Source organism: Ailuropoda melanoleuca, chromosome 8 (assembly GCF_002007445.2).
Source record: "Ailuropoda melanoleuca isolate Jingjing chromosome 8, ASM200744v2, whole genome shotgun sequence".
In the NCBI taxonomy this organism is placed as follows: Eukaryota; Metazoa; Chordata; class Mammalia; order Carnivora; family Ursidae; genus Ailuropoda; species Ailuropoda melanoleuca.
Genome location: NC_048225.1, coordinates 82,616,795 through 82,643,137, shown reverse-complemented (window position 1 = coordinate 82,643,137; position 26,343 = coordinate 82,616,795). Strand labels below are relative to the sequence as shown.

At 44.1% G+C, this 26,343-nt stretch overlaps 2 protein-coding genes across 2 annotated transcripts in view; one reads left to right on the top strand and one right to left on the bottom strand.

Annotated features, from left to right (window-relative positions):
- TDRD5 (tudor domain containing 5) overlaps positions 1–11,456 on the bottom strand; it is a 106,771-nt gene extending 95,315 nt beyond the window's left edge. The window contains exon 1 of the mRNA XM_034667729.1: positions 11,353–11,456. The gene's annotated coding sequence lies outside the window, so the exon portion shown is untranslated. The remainder of the gene's footprint in view (positions 1–11,352) is intronic.
- A 67-nt stretch (positions 11,457–11,523) lies between these two features.
- The window catches only part of NPHS2 (NPHS2 stomatin family member, podocin), a 17,644-nt gene continuing 2,824 nt past the window's right edge, over positions 11,524–26,343 (top strand). Inside the window, exons 1-6 of the mRNA XM_034667650.1 lie at positions 11,524–11,611; positions 15,203–15,306; positions 19,698–19,770; positions 21,301–21,383; positions 22,837–23,040; positions 26,197–26,252. Coding sequence (XP_034523541.1) covers positions 11,524–11,611; positions 15,203–15,306; positions 19,698–19,770; positions 21,301–21,383; positions 22,837–23,040; positions 26,197–26,252 — 608 coding nt within the window. The remainder of the gene's footprint in view (positions 11,612–15,202; positions 15,307–19,697; positions 19,771–21,300; positions 21,384–22,836; positions 23,041–26,196; positions 26,253–26,343) is intronic.

Below are 26,343 nucleotides of genomic sequence, written 5' to 3'. Positions count from 1 at the left end.
ACAACCCAGCCAATTGCACTACTTGGTATTTACCCCAAAGATACAAATGTAGTGATTTGATGGGGCACCTGCACACCGATGTTTATAGCAGCAATGTCCACAATAGCCAAACTATGGAAAGAACCCAGATGTCCATCAACAGATGAATGGATAAAGAAGATGTGGTATACATATACAATGGAATATTTTTTAAATTTTTTTTATTATGTTAGTCACCATACAGTACATCCCCGGTTTCCGATGTAAAGTTCGATGATTCATTAGTTGCATATAACACCCAGTGCACCACGCAATACGTGCCTCCACTACCCATCACCGGTCTATCCCATTCCCCCAACCCCCTCCCCTCTGAGGCCCTCAGTTTGTTTCTCAAAGTCCATAGTCTCTCATGTTTCATTCCCCCTTCTAATTACCCCTCCTTTCTTCATCCCTTTCTTCCCCTGCCGATCATCCTAGTTCTTATGTTCCATAGATGAGAGAAATCATATGATAATTGTCTTTCTCTGCTTGACTTATTTCACTTAGCATTATCTCCTCCAGTGCCGTCCATGTTGCAGCAAACGTTGAGAATTCGTTCTTTCTGACNGCAGCAAATGTTGAGAATTCGTTCTTTCTGATAGCTGAGTAATATTCCATTGTATATATGGACCACAGCTTCTTAATCCAGTCATCTGTTGAAGGGCATCTCGGCTCCTTCCATGATTTGGCTATTGTGGACAATGCAGCTATGAACATTGGGGTGCATATGGCCCTTCTCTTTACTATGTCTGTATCTTTGGGGTAAACACCCAGTAGTGCAATGGCTGGGCCATAGGGTAGCTCAATTTTTAACTTTTTAAGGGACCTCCACACTGTTTTCCAGAGTGGCTGTACCAACTTGCATTCCCACCAACAATGTAGGAGGGATCCCCTTTCTCCACATCCTCTCCAACAATTGTTGTTTCTTGCCTTGTCTATTTTTGCCATTCTAACTGGTGTAAGGTGGTAATCTCAGTGTGGTTTTGATTTGAATTTCCCTGATGGCTAATGATTTTGAACATTTTTTCATGTGTCTGTTAGCCATTTATACAATGGAATATTATGCAGCCATCAAAAAAGTGAAATTTTGCCATTTGCAATGACATGGATGGAACCAGAGGATATTATGCTAAGTGAAATAAGTCAATCAGAGAAAGACAATTATCATATGATCTCACTGATACGTGGAATTTGAGAAACAAGGCAGAGGATCATAGAGGAAGACAGGAAAAAATGAAACAAGACGAAACCCAAGAGGGGGACAAACCATAGGAGACTCTTAGTCTTAGGAAACAAACGGAGAGTTGCTGGAATGGAGGGGGGTGGGAGGAATGGGATGGCTAGGTGAAGGATGTTGGTGTGTGTTGTGGTGAGCACTGTGTAGTGAGTGGGACTGACGAATCACAGACCTGTACCCCTGAAACAAATAACACATTATACATTAACTTAAAAAATCATCTAAAAATGAAAACAAATAAGGTCTACTAAGAAATAAGCAAAAAAATACCCCCCCCCCCAAAAAAATAGCATCCTCAGGGTCACACAAGCCACCAGAAATAGGAAATGAATCGTTCGTGATGGGAACAAATTCTAAATTGAAGTCTAATGGAGCCAAAGTTGCTTGAGATCACTTTTCCATGTGTTACGTTTTCTTTCAGTGGTTCTCTGTCTTCCCTCCCACTTGGCAATCAGGAATACTTCCTGATTTGATATGGAACATTACCTACAATCAAGGAATAGCCTTATCCCAGAAAGGCCTGGTAGGCAGTAGGATAGGGCTTGAGGTAAAGGAAGTATGGAGTGGTTAGCTGAGGTCAGCTCTGCTCTTGACTATAGTGTCAAAACCTAAGGACACGGGGCCTAGGATCAGGCCATCTGACTTTTTTTTTTCCCCCAGATCAGCTTTTTAAGTCCTAAAGGAAAGAGCCAAGAGGGCCCTTAATGCCTACAAAGCATCTAACTCAACTGGCCAAGGTAGAAGACCAGTTAGGGGTTAGGGCCCAAAGCTCAAGCCAGCAATAGAGCACATTGGTCGGAGAGTCTATGCTCGTGTGTCTTGGGGACCCAGCAGAGGAGGCTCCTGCCCCAGTCAGCAGTGGTGAAAGGTGAGGGTCTTGGTCACCATCTATCCTGAGCTTCAGCTCTAAATATCCGAGTGCCTACTGTGCACTTTCAGACAGATATATTATGGACACTGCTAGCTCCATATGTCTGACACTGAACTTACTGTGCCTACCTACCTTTAAACAAAAGCTCGTTCTTCCCTTGTATCCCCTCAGTGGGACGTCAGCCCCACTCACCCAGTCACTTGGACCAGACAGTACTGGGAGTCATCACATTTCCATCGAAACATAACTCACACCCCCCCCTCACCGGGATTACTGGCAGAGTCTCCTCACCAGTCTCTCTACCCCCATCCTCTGCCCACTTCGATTCACCTTCAATCCTGTCTACAAAGTCACTTTTCAAAATTGCCAATCTGGCCATATTATTCCTTGCTTATAAAGCTTTGATAGCTTCTTTTGCCTATAACATAAAATCCAAATTCTCTTATATGGTATAAAAGGCTTTACATTTCTTGGGCCACCTACTTCTCTGGTCTCCTCTTTTGCCAATTTGTCAACGACCCGACACAAATGAAGTCCTACCTCCTGTACTGACTCCCTGGTGGAAGGCTCAGTTCTTGAAGCCCACCTGAGGATCACCTACTCTTCTCTGGATGTGGCTCAAACTAGGTCTCCTCTGACTCCACGCAAATAGAATTACCCCCTCTTCTGTGTCCTCACGGTGCCATATAGATCAGTGGTACCCAACCGGAAGCAATTTTGTCCCTGTTGGACACCTGGCAATGTCTGGAGACATTTTTGGTCATTGAAACTGAGAGTTTCACTTTATCGCACCTGATTACACATCTGTTTCTCCCTGTTAGACTATAAACTCCTCAAGGGCAGGCACCATATCTCACCTTTACGTCCTCAGAGGTAAGCAGGGCTAAACACATAGTAGGTGCTCCCTAAGTATCTTTGAAGTGAATTAATGAGAGAAAAGTCAAGTCAGTCTTATCTCACCACTGTGCCTAACAAGCCGACAACTGCATTTCCAGGCAGAGAAGGTGGGAACATAGATGCACAACATCAGTATAGTTAGGGGAGTGGGTCTGGCAGAGACGCCTACAATTATGACCAACTGCTCAGCCCATAAAGGTCAAAATAGCCACCCTCCTCATGTCCTGTCTCCTCACCACCTCCCTCATTAACCCATGTGGTCACCAAATTCTGTTGATTCTCTACCTGAGAAATAGCTCCCGCACCCTGGCCATACCCACAGCCAAAGCCCACGGCCAGCTCCCAGCAGCACCACTTTTCTGTGCCATCTTGCTTGGCCTCTCTGACATTGACAAATTGAGAAAGTCACATTAAGTCCCTGTAGTTTCTTCCAGCTCTAAAATGATAAGATTTGCAATTTTATCTAGTGACGACGAATTACATATTTTCCGTTAAATAATTCACACGTCAATATTACTTCCATTTATCCATATGGATATAAAATTTCAAAACACTAAATAGAAATAATTTTAATTTAGAAAGCCTTGAAACCACCTATGACCTTTTGTCTTGGAAATAAACTCAAAAGTCAACAACTGTAATTGGTCCTCCCTACCTAGTAACCCCCTCACAGATGCCAGTCTCATAACATCAACAAGGAGTAAAGTAGTAAGAGTACAAAATGTGTACATGTACTTTCAAAAAAGGGATGAGCAATACTTTCAATTAAAAAGGAATCTAAAAAGAAAATAGCAACCTCATTGTATGTACAATGAGGGACTCATTCTGCTACCTCAGCACTCCCCAGCCCCTCCACCTTTCAGAGATCCTGGACTGACCTTTTTTCCATGGAATTTTCTCCGATATCGTCATTGCCATCGATAATTCCGACAGCCTTGTGTTATAAGCAGGCGCTTATATTACTGTTATGTGTGGATACAGAAAATGAAGCACAGATTATGTAACTTATCCCTGGTCCCACAGCAAAGGAGATTGAGAAGAAGCACCCAACACGCACTCCAATGCCAAGTAGGACCTTTTTGTCATCAGTTTTTCTCCTGCAAGAAATCCCTCTATCTTATTAGCGGACAGGGTGCAGTTTTGAGATCATCATTTGGCTAATTCTTGGAGTAAAAATTGAGGTGCAAGTTTATTTTAGGAATGTGTAGCTAGAACCCCAGATCAAATTAATTCACAAGAGAATCAAAGGCTGAGAAAAAAACAATAAATGCAACAATCAGTTTCATGCTTTTCTGAACAGAGAAATCTTTACAGGATGATAAGTGTGTTTAATCATAACTGTTAATTTGAGTGAATATTAAGTAATCGTGATACTTTTCCCTCTATGGGCCAAACGCAGCTACTGAATTTTTCTCAATGTCATGCTCTAGGCAGAAATATTTATTAATTAAGGCAGGCATTGAAAGGAAACATTTGCCTCCTTTACATAACCCATACAATAATCAGGTTTAGAAAGTAAAAACAAATCTATTTCAATTACTTTATTATCAATCTTGTAATTATTTTATTCCCAATGGCCTAACTTGGAATATATGGAAGAAAGTAGTGGAATGGTTTTTCCAGAGCCATTTGAGTTACTTCAGTCCTTTTTCTTTAATAACGCTTTTGAGAGGAAAATCTGTGTGAGCTCAGTAAATATTGAAAAATACAAATAAATGACCTTTATTTTTGCCATCCTGATCTGAGCTATTGGAGATAAATCTTGAATTTGAGGGTCCAGCCTTAAGATGGCGGAGGAGTGGGGGACCCCCTTTTTCAGCCGGTCCCCTGAGTCGAGCTGGATAGGTACCAGACCAGCCTGAACATCCACAGAATCAGCATGAGACGCAGGAAGATACATCTGGATCTCTACAAGAATATCTCCAGCACTGAGTGTTGAGGTACGAAGCGGGGAACCGTGAAACCACGCACAGATATCGGAAGATAAACGGAAGGGGGAGGGAGCCGCCGCGTTTGGGCGCCGGGAAGCGGTAGCCACCTGCACCGGGGAGCGGGGGGACTCGTGGACCGGCACCCGTGAGACAGCAGACTTAGACCGTGAGCCGGGAGCGCGAGCCACCAGGCATCTCACGGAACGCCAGAACTCCGGTGTGCTCACTGGAACCAGAATGAGACCGGGAGCTCCGGGAGCACGCGGGGGCGACTGGCGGTGTTAGAAACACAAAGGACAGAGACTTGCCGGCCCTGGAAGTGAGGGCTGGGACGCCGGGTGTGGGGCACACATCCCGGGACGCTGCAGGGTTGAGCAGCACCAACAGAAACAGAGTTAAAGTGGCCAGAACATCAGTGGAGAACGGTGTGCGATCCCTCTGTTCTGTGACAGAGGCTGAGATTCGGCCACTGCTGCTCTGACTCTCAGAAGAGGCACAGCAAACCGCCAGGGAAAGCCGCCAGAGAACAAAAGCCCGGAAATACCAGCTCACAGGGCGCCCATCCCCATCCCACCTCGCAGGGGACNGGCGGGGTTGGAAACACAAAGGACAGAGACGTGCCGGCCCTGGAAGTGAGGGCTGGGACGCCGGGTGTGGGGCGCACAGCCCGGGACGCTGCAGGGTTGAGCAGCACCAACAGAAACAGAGTTAAAGTGGCCAGAACATCAGTGGAGAACGGTGTNGTGGAGAACGATCCGCGATCCCTCTGTTCTGAGACAGAGGCTGAATTTCAGCCGCTGCTGCTCTCTCAGAAGAGGCATAGCAAACCGCCAGGGAAAGCCGCCAGAGAACAAAAGCCCGGAAATACCGGCTCACAGGGTGCCCATCCCCATCCCCCCTCGCAAGGGACACAGAACTCTACCCAAACAGGGTTTCCTGAGTACCGGCGCGGCAGGCCCCTCCCCCAGAAGGCAGGCTGAAAAATCCAGAAGCCCACAACCCAGGGCGCCTGAGTGGCGCAGTCATTAAGCGCCTGTCTTTGGCTTAGGGCGTGATCCCGGCAATCCGGAAAGGAGTCCCCATCGCGCTTCTCCGCTANAGAGGACCCCATCCAAGCTCAACCAGGACAAACCTACGCCACGGCATGTCATAGTGCAATTCGCAAATATTAGATCCAAGGATACAGTATTGAAAGCGGCCAGGGCAAAGAAATTTCTCACGTACCAAGGCAAAGGTATCAGGATTACGTCAGACCTGTCTACAGAGACCTGGAATGAGAGAAAGGCTTGGGGGGGCATTTTTAAAGCTCTTTCAGAGAAAAACATGCAGCCAAGGATCCTTTATCCAGCAAAGCTGTCATTCAGAATTGATGGAGAAATAAAGACGTTCCAAAATCGCCAATCATTAACCAATTTCGTAACCACGAAACCAGCCCTACAGGAGATATTAAGGGGGGCTCTATAAAGGTAAAAAGGCCCCAAGAGTGATACAGAGCAGCAAGTCACAACCGATACAAAGACTTTAAAGAGAAATGGCATCATTAAAATCATATCTGTCAATAATCTCTATCAATCTAAATGGCTTAAACTCTCCCATAAAACGCCACAGGGTTGCAGATTGGATAAAAAGACATGACCCATCCATTTGCTGTCTACAAGAGACTCATTTTGAACCCAAAGATGCATTCAGACTTAGAGTAAGGGGATGGAGTACCATCTTCCACGCAAATGGACCTCAAAAGAAAGCTGGAGTAGCAATTCTCATATCAGATAGACTGGATTTTAAACTAGAGGCCATAGAGAGAGATACAGAAGGGCACTATATTATTCTTAAAGGAAGTATTCAACAAGTGGATATGACAATTATTAATATATATGCCCCCAACAGGGGAGCAGCAAGATACACAAGCCAACTCTTAACCAAAATAAAGAGACATATAGATAAGAACACAGTAATAGTAGGGGACCTCAACACCCCACTATCAGAAATAGACAGAACACCCTGGCAAAAACTAAGCAAAGAATCAAAGGCTTTGAATGCCATACTCGACGAGTTGGACCTCATAGATATATATAGAACACTACACCCCAGAACCAAAGAATACTCATTCTATTCAAATGCCCATGGAACATTCTCAAGAATAGATCATGCTCTGGGACACAAAACAGGTCTCAGCCAATACCAAAAGATTGAAATTATCCCCTGCATATTCTCAGACCACAACGCTCTGAAATTGGAACTCAACCACAAGGAAAAACCTGGAAGAAACTCAAACACTTGGAGGCTAAGAACCATCCTGCTCAAGAATGACTCGATAAACCAGGAAATCAAAAAACAAATTAAACAATTTATGGAGACCAACGAGAATGAATACACAACGGTCCAAAACCTATGGGATACTGCAAAGGCAGTCCTAAGGGGGAAATACATAGCCATCCAAGCCTCACTCAAAAGAATAGAAAAATCTAAAATGCAGTTTCTATATTCTCACCTCAAGAAACTGGAACAGCAACAGAGGGACAGGCCTAACCCACTGACAAGGAAGGAGTTGACCAAGATTAGAGCAGAAATCAATGAATTAGAGACCAGAACCACAGTAGAGCAGATCAACAGGACTAGAAGCTGGTTCTTTGAGAGAATCCATAAAATTGATAGACCACTGGCAAAACTTGTCCAAAAACAAAGAGAAAGGACTGAGATTATTAAAATTATGACTGAAAAGGGAGAGGTCACGACCAGCACCATTGAAATTGCAAGGATTATTAGAAACTTTTATCAACAGCTATATGCCAAAAAACTAAACAATCTGGAAGAGATGGAGGCCTTCCTGGAAACCTATAAACTACCAAGACTGAAACAGGAAGAAATAGATTTCTTAAATAGGCCAATTAACTATGAAGAAATTGAGTCAGTGATAAACAACCTTCCAAATAATAAAACTCCAGGCCCAGACGGTTTTCCTGGGGAATTCTACCAAACATTCAAAGAAGAAATAATACCTATTCTCCTAAAGCTATTTCAAAAAATAGAAACAGAAGGAAAGCTACCAAACTCATTCTATGAGGCTAATATTACCTTGATCCCCAAACCAGGCAAAGACCCCCTCAAAAAGGAGAATTACAGACCGATTTCTCTAATGAATATGGATGCCAAAATCCTCAACAAGATCCTTGCTAATAGAATCCAACAGTACATTAAAAGGATTATCCATCATGACCAAGTGGGATTCATACCTGGGATGCAAGCATGGTTCAACACTCGCAAATCAATCAATGTGATACATCATATCAACAAGAAAAGACTCAAGAACCATATGATCCTCTCAATTGATGCAGAAAAAGCATTTGACAAAATACAGCATCCTTTCCTGATTAAAACCCTTCAGAGTGTAGGAATAGAGGGTACATTTCTCAATCTCATAAAAGCCATCTATGAAAAGCCTACTGCAAGCATTATTCTCAATGGGGAAAAGCTGGAAGCCTTTCCCTTAAGATCAGGAACACGACAAGGATGCCCACTCTCGCCACTATTATTCAACATAGTACTAGAAGTCCTTGCAACAGCAATCAGAAGACAAAAAGGGATCAAAGGTATCCAAATCGGCAAAGAAGAAGTCAAACTGTCTCTCTTTGCAGATGACATGATACTCTATATGGAAAACCCAAAGGAATCCACTCCCAAACTATTAGAAGTTATAGAACAATTCAGTAAGGTGGCAGGATACAAAATCAATGCCCAGAAATCAGTTGCATTTCTATACACGAATAACGAGACTGAAGAAAGAGAAATTAGGGAATCCATCCCATTTACAATAACACCAAAAACCATGCGTTACCTTGGAATTAACTTAACCAGAGACGTAAAGGACCTATATCCTAGAAACTATAGATCACTTTTGAAAGATATTGAGGAAGACATAAAAAGATGGAAAAATATTCCATGCTCATGGATTGGAAGAATTAACATAGTTAAAATGTCCATACTACCCAGAGCAATCTACACTTTCAATGCTATCCCGATCAAAATACCGAGGACATTTTTCAAAGAACTGGAACAAATAGTCCTTAAATTTGTATGGAACCAGAAAAGGCCCCGAATCTCCAAGGAACTGTTGAAAAGGAAAAACAAAGCTGGGGGCATCACAATGCCGGATTTCGAGCTGTACTACAAAGCTGTGATCACAAAGACAGCATGGTACTGGCACAAAAACAGACACATCGACCAATGGAACAGAATAGAGAACCCAGAAATGGACCCTCGGCTCTTTGGGCAACTAATCTTTGATAAAGCAGGAAAAAACATCCGGTGGAAAAAAGACAGTCTCTTCAATAAATGGTGCTGGGAAAATTGGACAGCTACATGCAAAAGAATGAAACTTGACCACTCTCTCACACCATACACAAAAATAAACTCCAAATGGATGAAAGACCTCAATGTGAGACAGGAATCCATCAAAATTCTAGAGGAGAACATAGGCAACAACTTCTATGACATCGGCCAGAGCAACCTTTTTCACGACACATCTCCAAAGGCAAGAGAAATAAAAGATAAAATGAACTTATGGGACTTTATCAGGATAAAGAGCTTCTGCACAGCCAAGGAAACAGTCAAAAAAACTAAGAGACAGCCCACGGAATGGGAGAATATATTTGCAAAGGACACCACAGATAAAGGACTGGTATCCAAGATCTACAAAGAACTTCTCAAACTCAATACACGAGAAACAAATAAACAAATCATAAAATGGGCAGAAGATATGAACAGACACTTTTCCAATGAAGACATACAAATGGCTAACAGACACATGAAAAAATGTTCAAAATCATTAGCCATCAGGGAAATTCAAATCAAAACCACACTGAGATACCACCTTACGCCAGTTAGAATGGCAAAGATAGACAAGGCAAGAAACAACAATTGTTGGAGAGGATGTGGAGAAAGGGGATCCCTCCTACATTGTTGGTGGGAATGCAAGTTGGTACAGACACTTTGGAAAACAGTGTGGAAGTCCCCTATNCTTAAAAAGTTAAAAATTGAACTACCCTATGACCCAGCCATTGCACTACTGGGTGTTTACCCCAAAGATACAGACGTAGTAAAGAGAAGGGCCATATGCACCCCAATGTTCATAGCTGCATTGTCCACAATAGCCAAATCATGGAAGGAGCCGAGATGCCCTTCAACAGATGACTGGATTAAGAAGCTGTGGTCCATATATACAATGGAATATTACTCAGCTATCAGAAAGAACGAATTCTCAACATTTGCTGCAACATGGACGGCACTGGAGGAGATAATGCTAAGTGAAATAAGTCAAGCAGAGAAAGACTATCATATGATTTCTCTCATCTATGGAACATAAGAACTAGGATGATCGGTAGGGGAAGAAAGGGATAAAGAAAGGTGGGTAATCAGAAGGGGGAATGAAACATGAGACTATGGACTATGAGAAACAAACTGAAGGCCTCAGAGGGGAGGGGGTTGGGGGAATGGGATAGACCGGTGATGGGCAGTGGAGGGCACGTATTGCGTGGTGCACTGGGTGTTATATGCAACTAATGAATCATCAAACTTTACATCGGAAACCCGGGATGTACTGTATGGTGACTAACAATATAATTAAAAATCATTAAAATAAATAAATAAATAAATAAATCTTGAATTTGAAGGGTTACCCATTCAGTGAGAAACAAGTGATTAATAGAGGGTGAAGGATAAATACATGTATTCCATGTCTCAAGTTCCTCAGAAGCAACGGGGTCAGTCTCTCCGGTTTGCTGCTGGAGGGATCGTGGCCAACGAACCTTGACAAAGTCCAAGTCCTGCCTTCATCAAGGAGGCAGGGAATAAGGCCTAGCGAAGAGCCAAAGCATCCCTTTCCTAAAAACAAAAGTTAAACCAGATGCCTTCCCTTCTATGATTCTTCGAGAAGTATTACATCATCAAAGGGCTTAAGCATTAGTAAACACAATAATAAACTAATAAAAAAATAAATATAAATGCAAGTAGGAGAGAGTGGGTGTGTATGTGAAAGAGAAGAAAGGGGCCTGAAAGAGTTTTCCTATCCCCTCCCCCCCGTTTTGAAATGTATATCTTTCCAGGAGGAGTCAGCCAACACCAATACCTCTTGCAAAGCAGCGGCAGAAAGACCAGGGCCAAGATACAAAATAAATGAGGGGGAGGGGGAAAGGCGCCCTCGGGAAGCCTCCAGAAGGGTAAGGGGGCGCTTGGGGAGAAGTTTCTAATGTTACCTTAAGGACACCCTGATTCGTCGACCTATTCTGTTCCCTGCAGCTGCCCAGCGCTGCAGGAGGACCACCTCCCCTAGTTCCGACGACGTTCACGAATCTGGCGTGGAGCCCCGCGCACCCCCGGCGATTTGCGGACCTCTGACCAACCTGCCTTACAGCTCGAATCGCCGTCTGTAGAACCCCGTGTTCAAACAGCACGAGGCGGCACGCGGGCTTCACACAAACGTTTCGCGGGAGATGGCGCGAGTCGGGGGCTGGTAGGGCCCGCGGTCCCGGGGTTGGGGGGGGGGAGGGTGCTTTGCACGTGGTACCCAAGAGATGTCAGATCGAGTGGAACGAGTCACGGCTCTGAGAGCCACCGAGGTCATAGCAGCCGGCGGGACCTGCTCAGATAACAAGGTGAAAGGTCTGAGTTAGGACCCGCCGGCCTCCTGCCCAGTGGCGGGGACCCAAATACATCGGAAGAAATACTGATAGCATCAACTAAATACCATTGGTCTCAGAGGCAAGCCATGGATGGGAAGTGGGAGGGACTGTGGTCCACGTTGGGGACCAACGAACACTTTTGGCAAAGGAATCTTGCAGCGGTTTTTGTGGCCAAGGAAGAGTATATGGGCACCTAAGTTAAGACATTTATGAACTGGTGATTCTGGACAAGTATGAAGCTTATTCTTCTCTCCTCATCCCCACCCCTCGGTCTTACCTGAAAGTATTTTAAACTTTCTTCGGGGCGATCATCTGGCAACAGAGCCACGTGCAGAAGAGCTAGACCTGAATTTAAATCTCATCTAGCTAGCCATGTGATCAGAGGTGGGGCCTTAACCAGCTATGCCAGGCGGATAACAACAGTACCTGCCTCGCAGGGTAGGTGTGAGGATGAAGGGAGATACATCCAAAGCACTTTTCACAAAGCTTGAAGCAAAGAACAGCCCCAATTCGAACAGAATCCTTGCAAGCTAAAATAGAGGAAAGTTAGTAGAGTCACGGGGTAAGATGTCTTTTTGGCTTCTGTGGCTGCAGCAACTCTTAGGAACAAATTTACCTGTTTCCAATCCTTTTTATAGTGAATGGAAGAAAAAAATTCATTACACCTTAAGTGTAGAATGACAGAAGTCTAGAGGAAAGTCAGTAAGGAATCGTGTGTTCTTTCTGCGGGCTATGAAGTTTTAACATCATTTCCTGGTTACCAGCAACACAGTACATGTGGGAACATTGAAAGCTATGATTTGACAAAGATTCCTACAGTTGGGGTGCAGGTTATATGGGCCATGTTAATGCTGTTTTGCCCAACTGATGCCCTTTCATCAGTCAGAAACTTCCAGTGATTAAAGGTTTGTTAGGCTCTTTGCTACAGTATTGCTGAGGTGAGAGTTCTCTTAAGTATTGATTGTGCTTCAGACCAGCGGTTGGGGAAGCAACGAAGGGAGCCCCGCACATACGGAGTCTTTACTATGTGCCAGGCATACACTAGGTGTTTTACTGAGTATTATTGTTCCCGCATCACTGACGGGGAAACATGCGGGGAAATTAAGTACCTTGCCGAAGACCTGCAGCTGGGAAGTGGAAGGGCCAGATTCCAGAGTTCGCCCATCCTGGAGTGGTGCTGCCCCTGCTCCTGGTCATGGTCCCAGCACGGACACCCACTGCGTGGCCTCAGGCAGGGAGTGTCACCTTGGTGGGCCTTGCTCAGTCTCTCCAGCTATAAAGTGACTAGAGCCCAAGACCCCAAGCAGTAGATGAGAAGTCCCATTGAGGATGAGGTGGCTTTGCTGAGCCCATGTCTGAGAAGCTTCTGTGGCTTCCACGGGTCAGGGGAGCAAGAGGAGCAACAGCCCCCCCTCCCCCTCCCCTAGCACCATGCTCCCACACCCAGGCTCCTTAAGACTTGGGAGAAATGAAAAGAGCTTCACCTTACCAAAATGTTGGAGATTCTTAGACTATGTCATATCTAAGGCTCTTTCTGTCTTAACATTTAATACGCTACTGTATACTTAAGCCAAACAACTCTTGGAACTCGTTCCAAGAGAACAATACTTTGTGAGTAAAGCTATAAGTTAGATTTGGGGTATAAATATTAGTTTTTTTGTTCACATCTCTAACTCCTATGTGAAGGCATTTTGAGGCCTTGCTTCCCTTATAAAATCCTATTTTGTCTGTATGTGTATATATTTCTTTTTACTTGCCCTGGTTACCACTGGCAAGTGAAATATGTTTATAAACTAAACATGGCAATACCACCCTGATTGTCCTTAAGGAAGAATATTGTAAAAACTAACATGATGTTGATAGAGTAGCATTTCCCAAAATAAATTGCATGAGAAATACATTTTATGGAACATGAATTTCCTTGGAGAAAACACTGCCTGGTCAAATGTTTGGGAAATCCTAGGTTAAACAAAGCGAAGAATGCTCCTTTACCGCAGGGATTCTCCTCCCCTCGCTCTGCAGATGAATACTGGGGGCTCGAGAAGTAGGACACAGAACACAGGATTTCCTAAACTTGTTTGCCCGGGAACTCTTGCTTTGAGGAGCACCCTGTGGGATTAGTGTTCCGTGGGACACACTTCGGGAACTACCATACTACGGCATTTAGCGCTGATGTCAGTTTGGGGCTGATGCAGCTTGTGTAGCAAGTGATCGGTTTAGTGATGACCTTTCCAATTATTTTCCAGGCACGGAAACCAAATATTCAAGCCTACCAACTAGTTTTCCTCTTTTTTTCCCATCCCTTAAAAATGGGCTTTTCACCTTCCAAATCTTTAGTCAACTTGTGGTCATTTATGATGTTTTTAAACACACAAATGGGGCGCCTGGGTGGCACAGCAGTTGGGCGTCTGCCTTCGGCTCAGGGCGTGATCCCAGTGCTCTGGGATCGAGCCCCACATCAGGCTCTTCTGCTATGAGCCTGCTTCTTCCTCTCCCAGTCCCCCTGCTTGTGTTCCCTCTCTCTCTGGCTGTCTCCATCTCTTTCAAATAAATAAAAAATCTTTAAAAAAAAAAAAAAAAAGAATGGTATAAACACACAAATAGACCCCTTTGGTCAGTTTCCCAGTACCTGGAGATTAAAATTCTTGAGGTTTCCATAACTATTACATTTAAATAATTTTCTCTATCCACTTTTCCTTCCTCCTTACAATTCAACAAACATTTATCAAGAACCTGTATTGTGTCAGGCACTATTCTAGGCCCCGCGGACACAACGTAAATAACCCAGGAGGCCTGTGCTCTTGACATTAACTTTCCCTGAAATATTTCCATTTATCACTCAAGTAATCTGGAAGTTCTGTAGCCCAGTTCCTCATTACTTTTATTTACAGACACTACTAGGCTAATATTACCCCCATAGGGATGATTTTTCAAAGACTCTATGGAGATCCACACCCTAATCCAAAGAAGGGACCCTAATGGAGGAATTGGAGACATTTGGGGCAGGGAGTAGGCGGGGAAGTCATTTCAGGAAAGATGAGCCTCTGCACACATGTGGTTTGAATCATTTCAGAATCAACACATGATACATGATAAGCACATGTCAGTGATTTTTACGTGTATACGTCATTTCATACTTACATCAACGCTATGAAGGCTATCTCGTGAGAGAGCCGTGAGATAGTGATTATGAGCTAGTTAGCATCCCCACTGCGGAGGAGGAAGCAGGTTTGAAGAGGTCATGTGCCTTGCTTAAGGTCATTGCACAGAAAATGGTGCGGCCAGAACTCGAACCCAGACCTTCTGCCCAGATTCTGTGCTCCTTCCAGGTACCCCACTACTGCCTTTCCAGAAGCCTGCTCCATCTTCCTCAGCCCCACAGAGCCCTTCACAGACAATGTCCCACCATGTGAACTGACCACTGATATCCAGCTCCCTCTAAATTTCCAGCAAAGTCTACACACTGCTCTGACCCTTCTACTAAGAACTGGACCAACAAGTACTGGTCAGTGAATATGGTAACATTCCAATATAATTATTCTTTTCCTTTCTTTTTTTTTTTTTTTTTTAGGTACCAAGTCTTCAGGTTTAGGGGCCTGTGAGTGGCTCCTGGTCCTCGCGTCCCTGCTCTTCATCATTGTGACCTTCCCTTTTTCAATCTGGTTCTGCATAAAGGTAAGATTCCGTGAGAACCCAGTAAGGAACTTCCTGGTGCTTCTCACTGACCACAGGTCCACTCCTCTGTGACTTGGTATGTGCTGTCTGCTCTGCATGGAATGGCCTCACCCCCCTCATCCGCCAGGAGAGCTCTTCTTCCTTTCAGACCTTGCTCACATGTAACTGTGAAGCCTTCCTTGTTTCCCACAAGATCACTTCCTTCCTTGTGTCCTTGTCTCTTTCTGCGTTCATAACCATGCTAGCAGTTACCGCGTATATACTCTTTGTCGACACCCAATCTCTCCCATTCAACTGAGAGCCCTCAGGTCAGGGCCTACGTCTAGGTCGTCTGCACTCTGCAACAGAGATCGGCCCGGAATTGATAATGGCGTCCACTTCTGGCACTTCTGGCACTTCTGGCACAGCTTCTATGCCATGAATGACAGTTTGGCCCACCGGTGGTTACACATGCCTGTCCCTGAAGTAAATGAAGACATGTCTGTTCAGGAAGCACATGCAGACAGAATTAGAAATGCAAGGGATTTATTGGGAGGCATTGTCTGTGAAAGACTAAGTGGAGAGGGAGTAAGAGCAGGCAGAGAGAGCCTTCAGACGATGATGCAGGTCTAACACCTGCGCTGAGAAGTGAAGGAAGGATGGGACAGAAAAAGCCTCAGAGTGTGGTGTAGCATCAGCCAGCCTGGAAGGGAACTCCAGAACAAAGTCTGCTTCAGAGAGGAGTTTCGCGATGGGCAGAAATGGCCAGGCCTGAGTACCCCCGCCATTGTCGTCATTGGCTGGAGCTGCCAGGGAGGAGCATGTCCTTGTCTGGAAGGCTACAGGTGCTGCTGTAGCCATTGCTGATTGCATTCCTCATGCAGGCTCTCCTCCCCCTCTTATCCCCTCCTCCCCCTCCTCTTCTTCCTCTGCCCCCCACCACGTCCTTCTTCACGGAAGGGTGTCGGATTTTGTCCAGTGCCTTTTCTCAATCCATTGAGATGATCACGTGGTAGTTGCCCCTTATTCTATTGAGACGGTGTATTACATTCATCGAATTTTGGATGTTAAACCAACTGCACGTTCCTAGTACAAACTGCACTTGGTTATGGTGTCTAATCCTCTTTATATGTTACCGGCTTCAGGCTGCTAGTAGTTTGTTCAGGGTTTTACATCTGTATTTGTAGGAGATATTGGTCTGTAGTTTCCTTGGGATGTCTCTCTCTCGTTTTGGCATCAGGGTAATACTAGCCTCAGAGAAGGAGTTGGACAGATTTCTCTCCTCTTCTGTTTTCGGGGAGAATTTGTAAAGAACTGGTATTACTTCCTTGTTAAATGTGTGGCTAATTCACCAGTGAAACCATCTGGTCCTGGACTTTTCTCTATGGGAAATTTCAAAACTACTAATTCAGTCTTTTACTTCTGGGTCTTTTCAGTTTGTTAGTTTGTTTGTTTTTCTCAGGTCAGCTCCTGCAGTTGCATCTATACCAGCATTTGTTTATTTCACTTAAGTTATATCTAAATTGGGGCATATAGTTGCTTATAGTATTTTCTTTAAAAAAAATTTTTTTTAAGCTTCTGTAAGGACAATAGTGATGTTCCTGTCATTCCTTTTTTATTCCTGATTTTGGAAATTTGAGTCTTCTTTTTTTTTCCCCCCGATCCATTTAGCTAAGTATTTGTCAATTTTGTTGATCTTATTAAAGAACCAACTTTTGGCTGATTTTCTCTATTGTTTTTCTATTTTCTGTTGCATTTATTTCCACTCTAATCTTCATTATTTTCTTCTTTCTGCTTGCTTTAGGATTAATTTGCTCTTCTATTTCCAGTGTCTTACAGTAGACAATTAGGGTTTTATTTTGATATATTTCTTCTCTTTTATCGCAGGCATCTACAGCTATAAGTTTTCCTTTAAGTACTGCTTTAGTTGCATCCCATATGTTTTGGTGTCTGTGTTTTTGTTTTCATTCAGCTCAAAATATTTTCTAATTTCTCTTTTGATTTCTTCTTTGATCCATTGATTATTTTAGAGTGTGTTGTTCAGTTTCTATATATTTGTGAATTCCCCAAATCATTAACAAATGATTTCCAATTTCATTCCATTGTAGTCAGATAATATACTTTTTTTTTTAAAGATTTTATTTATTTATTCGACAGAGATAGAGACAGCCAGCGAGAGAGGGAACACAAGCAGGGGGAGTGGGAGAGGAAGAAGCAGGCTCACAGCAGAGGAGCCTGATGTGGGGCTCGATCCCACAACGCTGAGATCACGCCCTGAGCCGAAGGCAGACGCTTAACCGCTGTGCCACCCAGGCGCCCCCAGATAATATACTTTGTGTGATTTCAATAGTTTTAAATTTATTGAGGTTTGTTTTATGGCTAGCATTTGATCTATCCTAGAGATGTTTCATGTGTTCTTTTTATTTTTTTTAAAGATTTTTACTTATTTATTTGAGAGAGTGAGAATGAGAGAGAGAGAGAGAGGGGGCACAAGAGGGAGGAGGGTAAGAGGGAGAAGCAGACTCCCCACTGAGCAGGGAGCTCGAGGCAGGGCTCCATCCTGGTAACTCCGGTATCATGTCCTGAGTCGAAGGCAGACGCTTAACCAACCAAGCCACCCAGGCACCCTGACGTTTCATGCATTCTTGAGAAGAAAGTGTATTTTGCTACTGTTGGGTATTGTATGTAGGTATCTGTTAGGTCTAGTTTGTGTATAGTGTTGTTCAAGTCTTATTTCCTTTTTTATCTTCTGTCTAGTTCTCTCCATGGTTAAAAGTGGAATATTAAATTCTCCAACTATTATTGTTGCTTGAATTGTCTATTTCTCCCTTCAGATCTTTTGGTTTTTGCTTCTTGTATTTTAGATCTCTGTTTTTAGGTACTTATATGTTCATCATTGTTATACTTTCCTAATGCATTGGCCCTTTTATTGTTATACAATGTCCTTCTTTATCACTAGCACATTTTTGTGTGTCTGTTTTAAATTCCATTTTGTCTTGGGTGCCTGCGTGGTTCAGTGGGTTAAGCATTCAACTCTTGATTTGGGCTCAGGTTGTGATTTCGGGGTCCTGGGGTCGAGCTCCTCATCGGGCTCTGTGCTCATCAGGGAGTCTGCTTGAGAATTTTCTCTCCCTCTGCCCCTCCCCGTGCATGTGCATGTGTGTTCTCTCTTTCTCTAAAATAAATAAATCTTTAGGGGAAAAAGAAGATGGTAAACCCTAAAAGTCAATTAGGTAGAGGATACTAGAGCAGAATGATGTCTGACGTTTGAGCAAAGTCTCAAAGGAGTTCGGCTTCTCTGCATCTCTAGGAAGAATCTGTTTCTTCCAGTAAAAGCAGAGGAGAAACAAGTAATGCCAGGGAGCCAGGAAGTCAGGGCTGCCTGGGGCCTGCTCTAGGAACCAAATCTAGGAGTTCATTCTCGTTCACTGTTTCAACAAGCACGGCAGGAGTTGTAAACCTCGGAAGGATCAACAAGACATGGTGCCTGACTCCAGGGGACTTACAGTGGGGTAGCGGAGCCTGTCCTCTTAGGAAGCACACTTCAAAAGTGTTACTTTTGGTCTCTTCATGACATTTTCATATTTGACCAATTATTATTCAGTGGAGCTTTCTAAAGTGGAGAGAGGATGAAGAAGGAAAACAAACATGTCTACAGTCACAAATAATCTCTTTGTTCATTCAACAGGAGTTCACAGGTGGGGCATATATACAAATAAACAGACCAAATAAGCCAAGGATAAGCAAGCAGTAGAACCCACATTTTGATCCTGGGCCAGAAAACGAAGTTTATTTTTGAAGTACTTGTGTTTACTTTCCTGTTTCTCTTCTAATATACAGACATTTCTACACAGAGAATCTCCCTTTTTGTCTTTTAAAAAATAACTACACATTTTCAGGGTACGCTTAATTTTTCTAGCTACATCACCAATGAGAATTGACAAATTGAAATCCAATCGAATCATTTTGAAGCAACCTCAAAAGAAATTGCAGTATGAAACAAATATCACAACAGGTTTTAAAGTATACTCCCTCTTTCTATTAAATAGCTAATGCGGGCTACATAGAAAAGCTAATAATGCAGAAGTCACAGCAAAATACAAGATTAAGCATGCTGTGGTTTTCTTGATTTAGATATGTTTGCTATAGAGGAAGCATGATAATCATGAGTCTTTAATCAAAATCCTGTTCATGGTTTCAAAAATTACCATGGCCAATATACTTTCACGGGTTTCTGAAGTTCTACACTTACTAAGTGTAGATTTTGGAAATGTAAATGTTAATAGAAACTTTTTCTCGGTTCTCAGAACTAAAGTTTTCTGATATCTAGGATCACTCTCGTGTGCCAAGGCCTTTCAAAGACTTTATTTTTATTTCTTGGAGTGTTTCAAAAGTATTATTTTTCCCTTTAGGTTGTGCAGGAGTATGAGAGAGTAATAATATTCCGACTGGGACACCTGCTTCCTGGAAGAGCCAAAGGCCCAGGTACGAAACAACCATTTGGCCCCCATAGACCTGCCAGTTTCTTTAATCATATTTGTAATGTGGACCTCAGATTATATGAAGTCACCTGATTTGTGATATCTGCATTTTCTAAGCTGTTACTTGTAACACAGGTTATGAAAGGTACTTCAGAGAACATTACTATCGGGTCACAGTGACCAAGAAAGAGGATGGGTACAAGAGAGTCAAATGCTGGGGCCAAGCTGGCTGGAGTAGCAAGTAGGCTTAGGACCCAGGGCTGGACACTGGTTTGAGCAAAACATGTTTTGGTTAGAGCAAAGCTGGGCTAGTTCAGAATCCAGGAGGTCAGACCAGACCATGGGAGATAGGCAAAGTCCAGCATCCGAGTGACAAATTGGCCTTTGGTTCGTGGAATTTAGAAAACATAGATGGAGCCCAGGAGGTGAAGATGGATAAATGAGACATGGTTTCTGATCTCTAGGACCTTAAAGTCTAGTGGAGTTGATGTCCAGAGGTCCAAGCACAGATAGAAGTATGGTTAGTCTATAATAAATTCTAGTAGTTGGGGTTTGGAGATCCCAGCTAGCCAGAAAGACATGGGAAGGAGGAAAGTCCCAGGTGCATATATTGGAAAGGGTCCACTTTCCAAGACAGCTCTACAGAAACAAGTAGAGAATAGAGACGAGACTAGAAGACACAAATCCGAGATTGACAATTCAGAACAAGCAGATGGGTCCATGTAAAAGTAGAACCAGACTCTGTGATCTAGGACAGGGACCATCTTGTTCTGGTTCTAGTTTTCAGCATCCTTCTTTATTGGGGCTAGAAAGGGCTAGTAGCCAGGCTGTCCTCAGAGAGGTGCTGGGCCCTGTGAGGTGCTACTGGTTGGCTCTTACAGGAGCCCACACTGTCCAGTGGCTCTCAGAAAATCTCAATAAGTCAAGCTAAAACTATTTATTGCACATTGACCCTGTACATTGCATTAGGTGCATGAGGCTGGTATCATGATATTGCTCTTGTGGTCCCTCTGGGGCTCACATTTTAGGAAGTACCACATGGAGGTTGCCGGCTCTAAAGCTGGTCATATTGGTACATGCATGGATTCGAAAATAATTTTACAGAGTCCCTAAAAGGCACTAAGTCAAGCACTAAAACTAACAAGAGTGCATAAGACACTCTTGTTAGGGAGTTAAATCTAGTGAAGAAGACAGACATGTTACTCAAGCTCTGGAGGGGTCAGCACCATGACCAAGGTGACCATACAGCCCATTTTGCTGGAGTTAATCCCTGTTTATGTCTGTTGTCCTGGAGTAAGTTGTAACAGTGCTCTCCTTTCACCCTCAAAGGTGTCCTAGATTGAACAAAAAATTATATGGTAAACTTAGCAACCACAAACTCACTATGGGGGTAGAGGTGGGATTGCCCAGTTGGTCTGTGTGTAGTTGGAGGCTAAGGAAAGCAATGCAATATGCACCCTGACCCCGAAGAGGTGAAGCCCAAACAATCTCCATGCTAACCATTCACCTGTCAGTTTCCCACCCCCTCTTCTAGGCCTTTTCTTCTTTTTGCCCTGCCTGGATACCTACCACAAGGTTGACCTTCGTCTCCAAACTTTGGAGATACCCTTTCACGAGGTAAGTCAATGATGGATTTTGCTCTCTCTCTACATTTCGTATGGCTGAGCTACCAATGCTGGTCCAAGGCAAAATGACTATTTAAGCTCAAAGGTAGAAAAGGAAAGTAGAGATATGGGCTGTATCCAAATTAAAAACTCCTGTGTATCAAAGGACATGATCAAAAGAATGAACAGGTAACCTGTGGGGTGGAAGAAAATATTTGCAAATAATACTTCTGATAAGAGGTTAATACCCAGAATATATAAAGAAATCTTACAAATCAATGAGAAAGCAAACAACTCACTTAAAAATGGGCAGAGGACTTTGTGATGGTTAATTTTATGTGTCAGCTTGGCTAAGCTAGGTTCCCCTTTTATCGGAGTGTATCCTTTCAAGTTTTTCTATGTATGTGGTTATATTTACAGACAGGTATACATATCATACGATTTCATAACATGCCTTTTTTCACTCAACACTGTTGGATCATGTTTTCATATATTAACTATGTTTCTACCCCTTCGTCTTATTTTTTTCCAAGATTTTATTTTTACGTAATCTCTACACCCAACGTGGGGCTTGAACTCGCAACCCCAAGATCAAGAGTCATGTGCTCTTCCCACTGAGACCCCCAAGCACCCTTTGTTTTAAATGGACACATAGCATTTCATCATAAGGATGTACCACAACTCACAATTCCCTATTGCGAATATTAATTTATTTCTAATTTTTTATTATAATAAGCAACACTGTGAATGACAGCTAAATCTTTAAAATATGTCCTTGTGGGAAGTGCCTAAAAATGGAAATGTTGAGAACGTGCAGGTTTTAGGGCTCTTGGTGTGTAGCACCAGTCTGCCCCCTAGTGTACATTCAGCAAACAACATATCAGAGCGCTTGTTTCCCAGAACGTGCTTTTCTTTTAGCATTTTTTTGGCACCGGGTTAAAAAGACCTGATATACAATTAACTGAATGTTTTCCTCTAAGAAAATTATTCCTGGTGTTTTTACAAAACTATTCACAATGGGATTCCTTTAAATTGTGAGTTCTTTAGTTTATTTCATAAAAACTCCATTATCTTCAAAAACATGTCTATTTCGTATAAAAGGGTCGGCCAACGACTTTTTTTTTTTCCCTGTAATCTTACTGAGAAAATTTCCCTTGAACACATTTAGTTTCTCTATCACCCCCCTGGGAAAGGATCCCTAAACTAAGTCCTGTTCGGGATGCCTGAGTGGCTCAGTTGCTTAAGCATCTGCCCACAGCTCAGGTCATGATCCCAGAGTCTCGGAATTGAGTCCCACACTGGGCTCCCTGCTCCGTGGGGAGCCTGCTTCTCCCTCTGCCTGCCATTCCCCCTGCTTGTGTTCTCTCTGTCTCTTTCTCTGACAAATAAGTAAAAATCTTAAAAAAAAAAAAAAAAAAAAAAAAAAAAAAAAAAGTCCTGTTCTCCAAACTCTCTTTTCTGCCCAGGTTGTGACCAAAGACATGTTTATAATGGAGATAGATGCCATCTGCTACTACCGAATGGAAAATGCCTCTCTCCTCCTAAACAGTCTTGCTCACGTGCCCAGAGCTGTCCAATTTCTTGTGCAGACCACCATGAAGCGTCTCCTAGCACATCGATCCCTCACCGAAATTCTTCTAGAGAGGAAGAGCATTGCCCAAGATATAAAGGTACTTGGATAAATTTAACATTGAATATGTTGAAATACCTCTTTCTCTTTTATTCACTTCTCCATCGATCATTTATGGAGGCACATGCAATGGCAGCATCTGGCAGGCATTCACTGTGGGAGGCGCCATCCTTCCAGGAGCTGACAGCTGAGTGAGAGGTCATCAGACTAACCCTGAGTCAGTCTGGTGACTGCTGCTCAGTCATTGCCTCGTTGACACACGTTTTGCCCTTCATCCCATCCCAGTGGCTCGAGACTCACTGGAGAGTGCCCCCAGAGCACAAAGTGGTGGGAGCGGGAGCTGGCAGGGGGTCCGGGGCCACACAGGGCAGGTGGGCGGCCACACAGACGTGAGAAGGGATGGCTCCCGGAGCTGACAGTCTAGCTGGGGAAACAGGCCAAGTTAAATAGTCCATTCAAACAAGACTTTCAGCTAAAAAGAAAGTGTCACAGACGCTTACACAATTAATCTCCCAATCATCAATCATTGCGATTGACTTGATTGGGAATTAGGGAAGGACTTGAGGGGCAAGAAGTGCCTCACGGGCAGCCTCATCCAGCTGGCAGGTGGCGAGCTCAGCCTCCTCTCCGCGGCCATGATGGCCATCTTCCGTTCTTACCAAGACAATTTGGCAAAGGTATTGAGACGGGAGAACAAAGCCGGATTCCTGGCAGCTGGCCAGTCAAATGGCAGTAACCACCAGTGAGGGAGCCTGTCATGGAGGCCATAGGCACCCCGGCCCAGAATCGAGTTAGGAAAGTGGGATGTTGTGGTGTGCAGGGTCAGAGAGGAGGACCTCCCGCAGAAGGGCGGGAGGATCAAAGGCATTGGTGATGATTGCGCCTGAGGGCGCCCGAGCACTCACTCATCTTAGAAGGCGAAGCTCCCGATCGTCTGTGACTTGTCCAGCTTGTTACTGATAAAATTGAGAGTAGCATCTTGGTGGAAAAGGGAAGAATTCAGAAAACAAGTTAGAACAAGAGGGACACGGGCAATTGCTGCCCTGGAAATTAGAAACCACTCCAAGCGTGCTCCCCCCCCTCATCCCCCTGAGCCTCTCTTCCTGCTCATCCCTCCCCTCTAAAGGAGAGAGGACAAGGTCCAGACGCTGGACACTCAAGCTTGCCTTTGTTACACTGAATTATAATTTATGTATGTCCACATTTGTCTTCCCGGATTATGGACTCCATGATGGCAGGGCTCATATTTTATTCATCTCTTTGTTCTCAGCAGCCGGCACAGGGCTTGTCACACAGCGGACAGATAATGTTTTCTGGAGGAGTGAACAAATGAGCCAACTGTTGTAGCCCCCACCCCTTGCCATCCTCCCCTGTGTGCTAACCCTCCAGCCTCCTCAGTGTTTCTCCAGCATTTTCCTGCTCCCAAGCCTCCCCTGCAAGGAATGCTTCCCTTTTCCCCACAGGCAAAATCCTATTTGTCTTTTAAGATGGCACCTCCTCTGTGAGGGCTTTTCAACACTGCTTCCTCTCATCGCCTCCCCGCCCCAGATTAGTCAGCCTTCTCAGGGCTCTCAGGGCACTAAAGTAGCTAGCTGTCTAGCCACTGAGAAATCATCAGAAACCAGTGAACTGGAAAAAAGTACGGGCCCCCATGGGGTGTGCCATGCCCCTGAGAGCCCTGCCCCTCCTTTCCAGAGCCCATAGTTCATTGTCTTCTGCCTTGTGGGCCTGGGAAGTGGGGCAAATGGGCGGCACAGGCAGGAAGAAAGCACCTCTAAATGAAAACCATCTGGAGAGACTAGACTCTGGTTCTCTAATAAGTGCCTCTTAAAACAGGTTTAACAAGTTCACCATCTGTATTGGTTTCCCATTGCTTCTGTAACAAATTACCACATACTTGGTGATTTACGACGATGCCAATTTAATCTCATACAGTTTTGAAGCCCAGGAGTCCAAAAACAGTTTCACTGGGGCCAAAGTCAGGGTGTCAGCAAGGCTGCTTCGTTCTGGAGGTTCCAAGAGGAGAATTCATTTCCTTGCCTTTTCCAGCTTCTAGTGCCCCCCCACCCTGTTTCCCCAGCTCGTGGCCCCTTCTTCCATCTTCACAGCCCATCCCTCCAAACTCTGCCCTCAGAATCACATCACCTTCTCCTCTTCTGTAGTCATGTCTCCCTCTGTTCCCTCTGACAAGGACACTTGTGACTGTGTTTGGGCCCCACAGGGAAGATCCTAGAAAATTGCCTGATTTTAAGATCCTTTACCTTAATCCCATCTGCAAGGTCTCCTCTGGGGTAACATTCATAGGTCCAGAGATTAGGATATGGATGTCTTGGGGAGCCATTATTCAGCCTACCTCACCATCTTTAATTCCACAAGTATTTATTGAGTGGCACTGCGCAAAATTAAGCAACTTTATTTTTTTAAGAGAAAGAGACACAGGGGTGCCTGGGTGGCTCAGTCATTAAGCGCCTAACTTCGGCTCAGGGCGTGATTCCAGAGTCCTGGGATCGAGCCCCACATTGGGCTCCTCCACTGGGAGCCTGCTTCTTCCTCTCCCACTCCCCCTGCTTGTGTACCCTCTCTCACTGGCTATCTCTTTCTCTGTCAAATAGATAAATAAAATCTTTTTTTTTTTAAGATTTTTATTTATTTATCTGACAGAGATAGAGACAGCCAGTGAGAGAGGGAACACAAGCAGGGGGAGTGGGAGAGGAAGAAGCAGGCTCATAACAGAGGAGCCTGATGTGGGGCTCGATCCCACAACGCCAGGATCACGCCCCGAGCCGAAGGCAGATGCTTAACTGCTGTGCCACCCAGACGCCCCGATAAATAAAATCTTTAAAAGAGAGAGAGAGAGAGAGAGAAAGAGAGACAGCAGGGAGAGGGGCACAGAGAGAGAGACAGAGAGAATCTCAAGCAGGCTCCACACTCAGCATGGAGCCCGATGTGGGGCTCAATCTCACGACCCTGAGAGATCATGACTGAGCAGAAATTGAAACTCAGATGCTTAACCAACTGAGACACCCAAAGTTAAGCAACCTTTTGCAAGGCACCGTAACATTAAAACAAAACAGGAAACGAATGTCCCTTCAGGGGAAATGTACTTTCTCAGCTCAGAACGATGGCCATGAGGACATAGGCGTGCTCTACTCCCACCTGAAGATCCTCACTGACATCTTGACTCTTCCCTCCACAGGTGGCCTTGGATTCAGTGACCTGTATTTGGGGAATCAAAGTGGAGAGAACAGAAATGTGGGTAGGAAATTAAGCAAGAAGAACAATGTGATAAAGGGAAATATTTTGGTTTTATTTTAAAATAATTTTTTTTTTATTTTATTTTTTT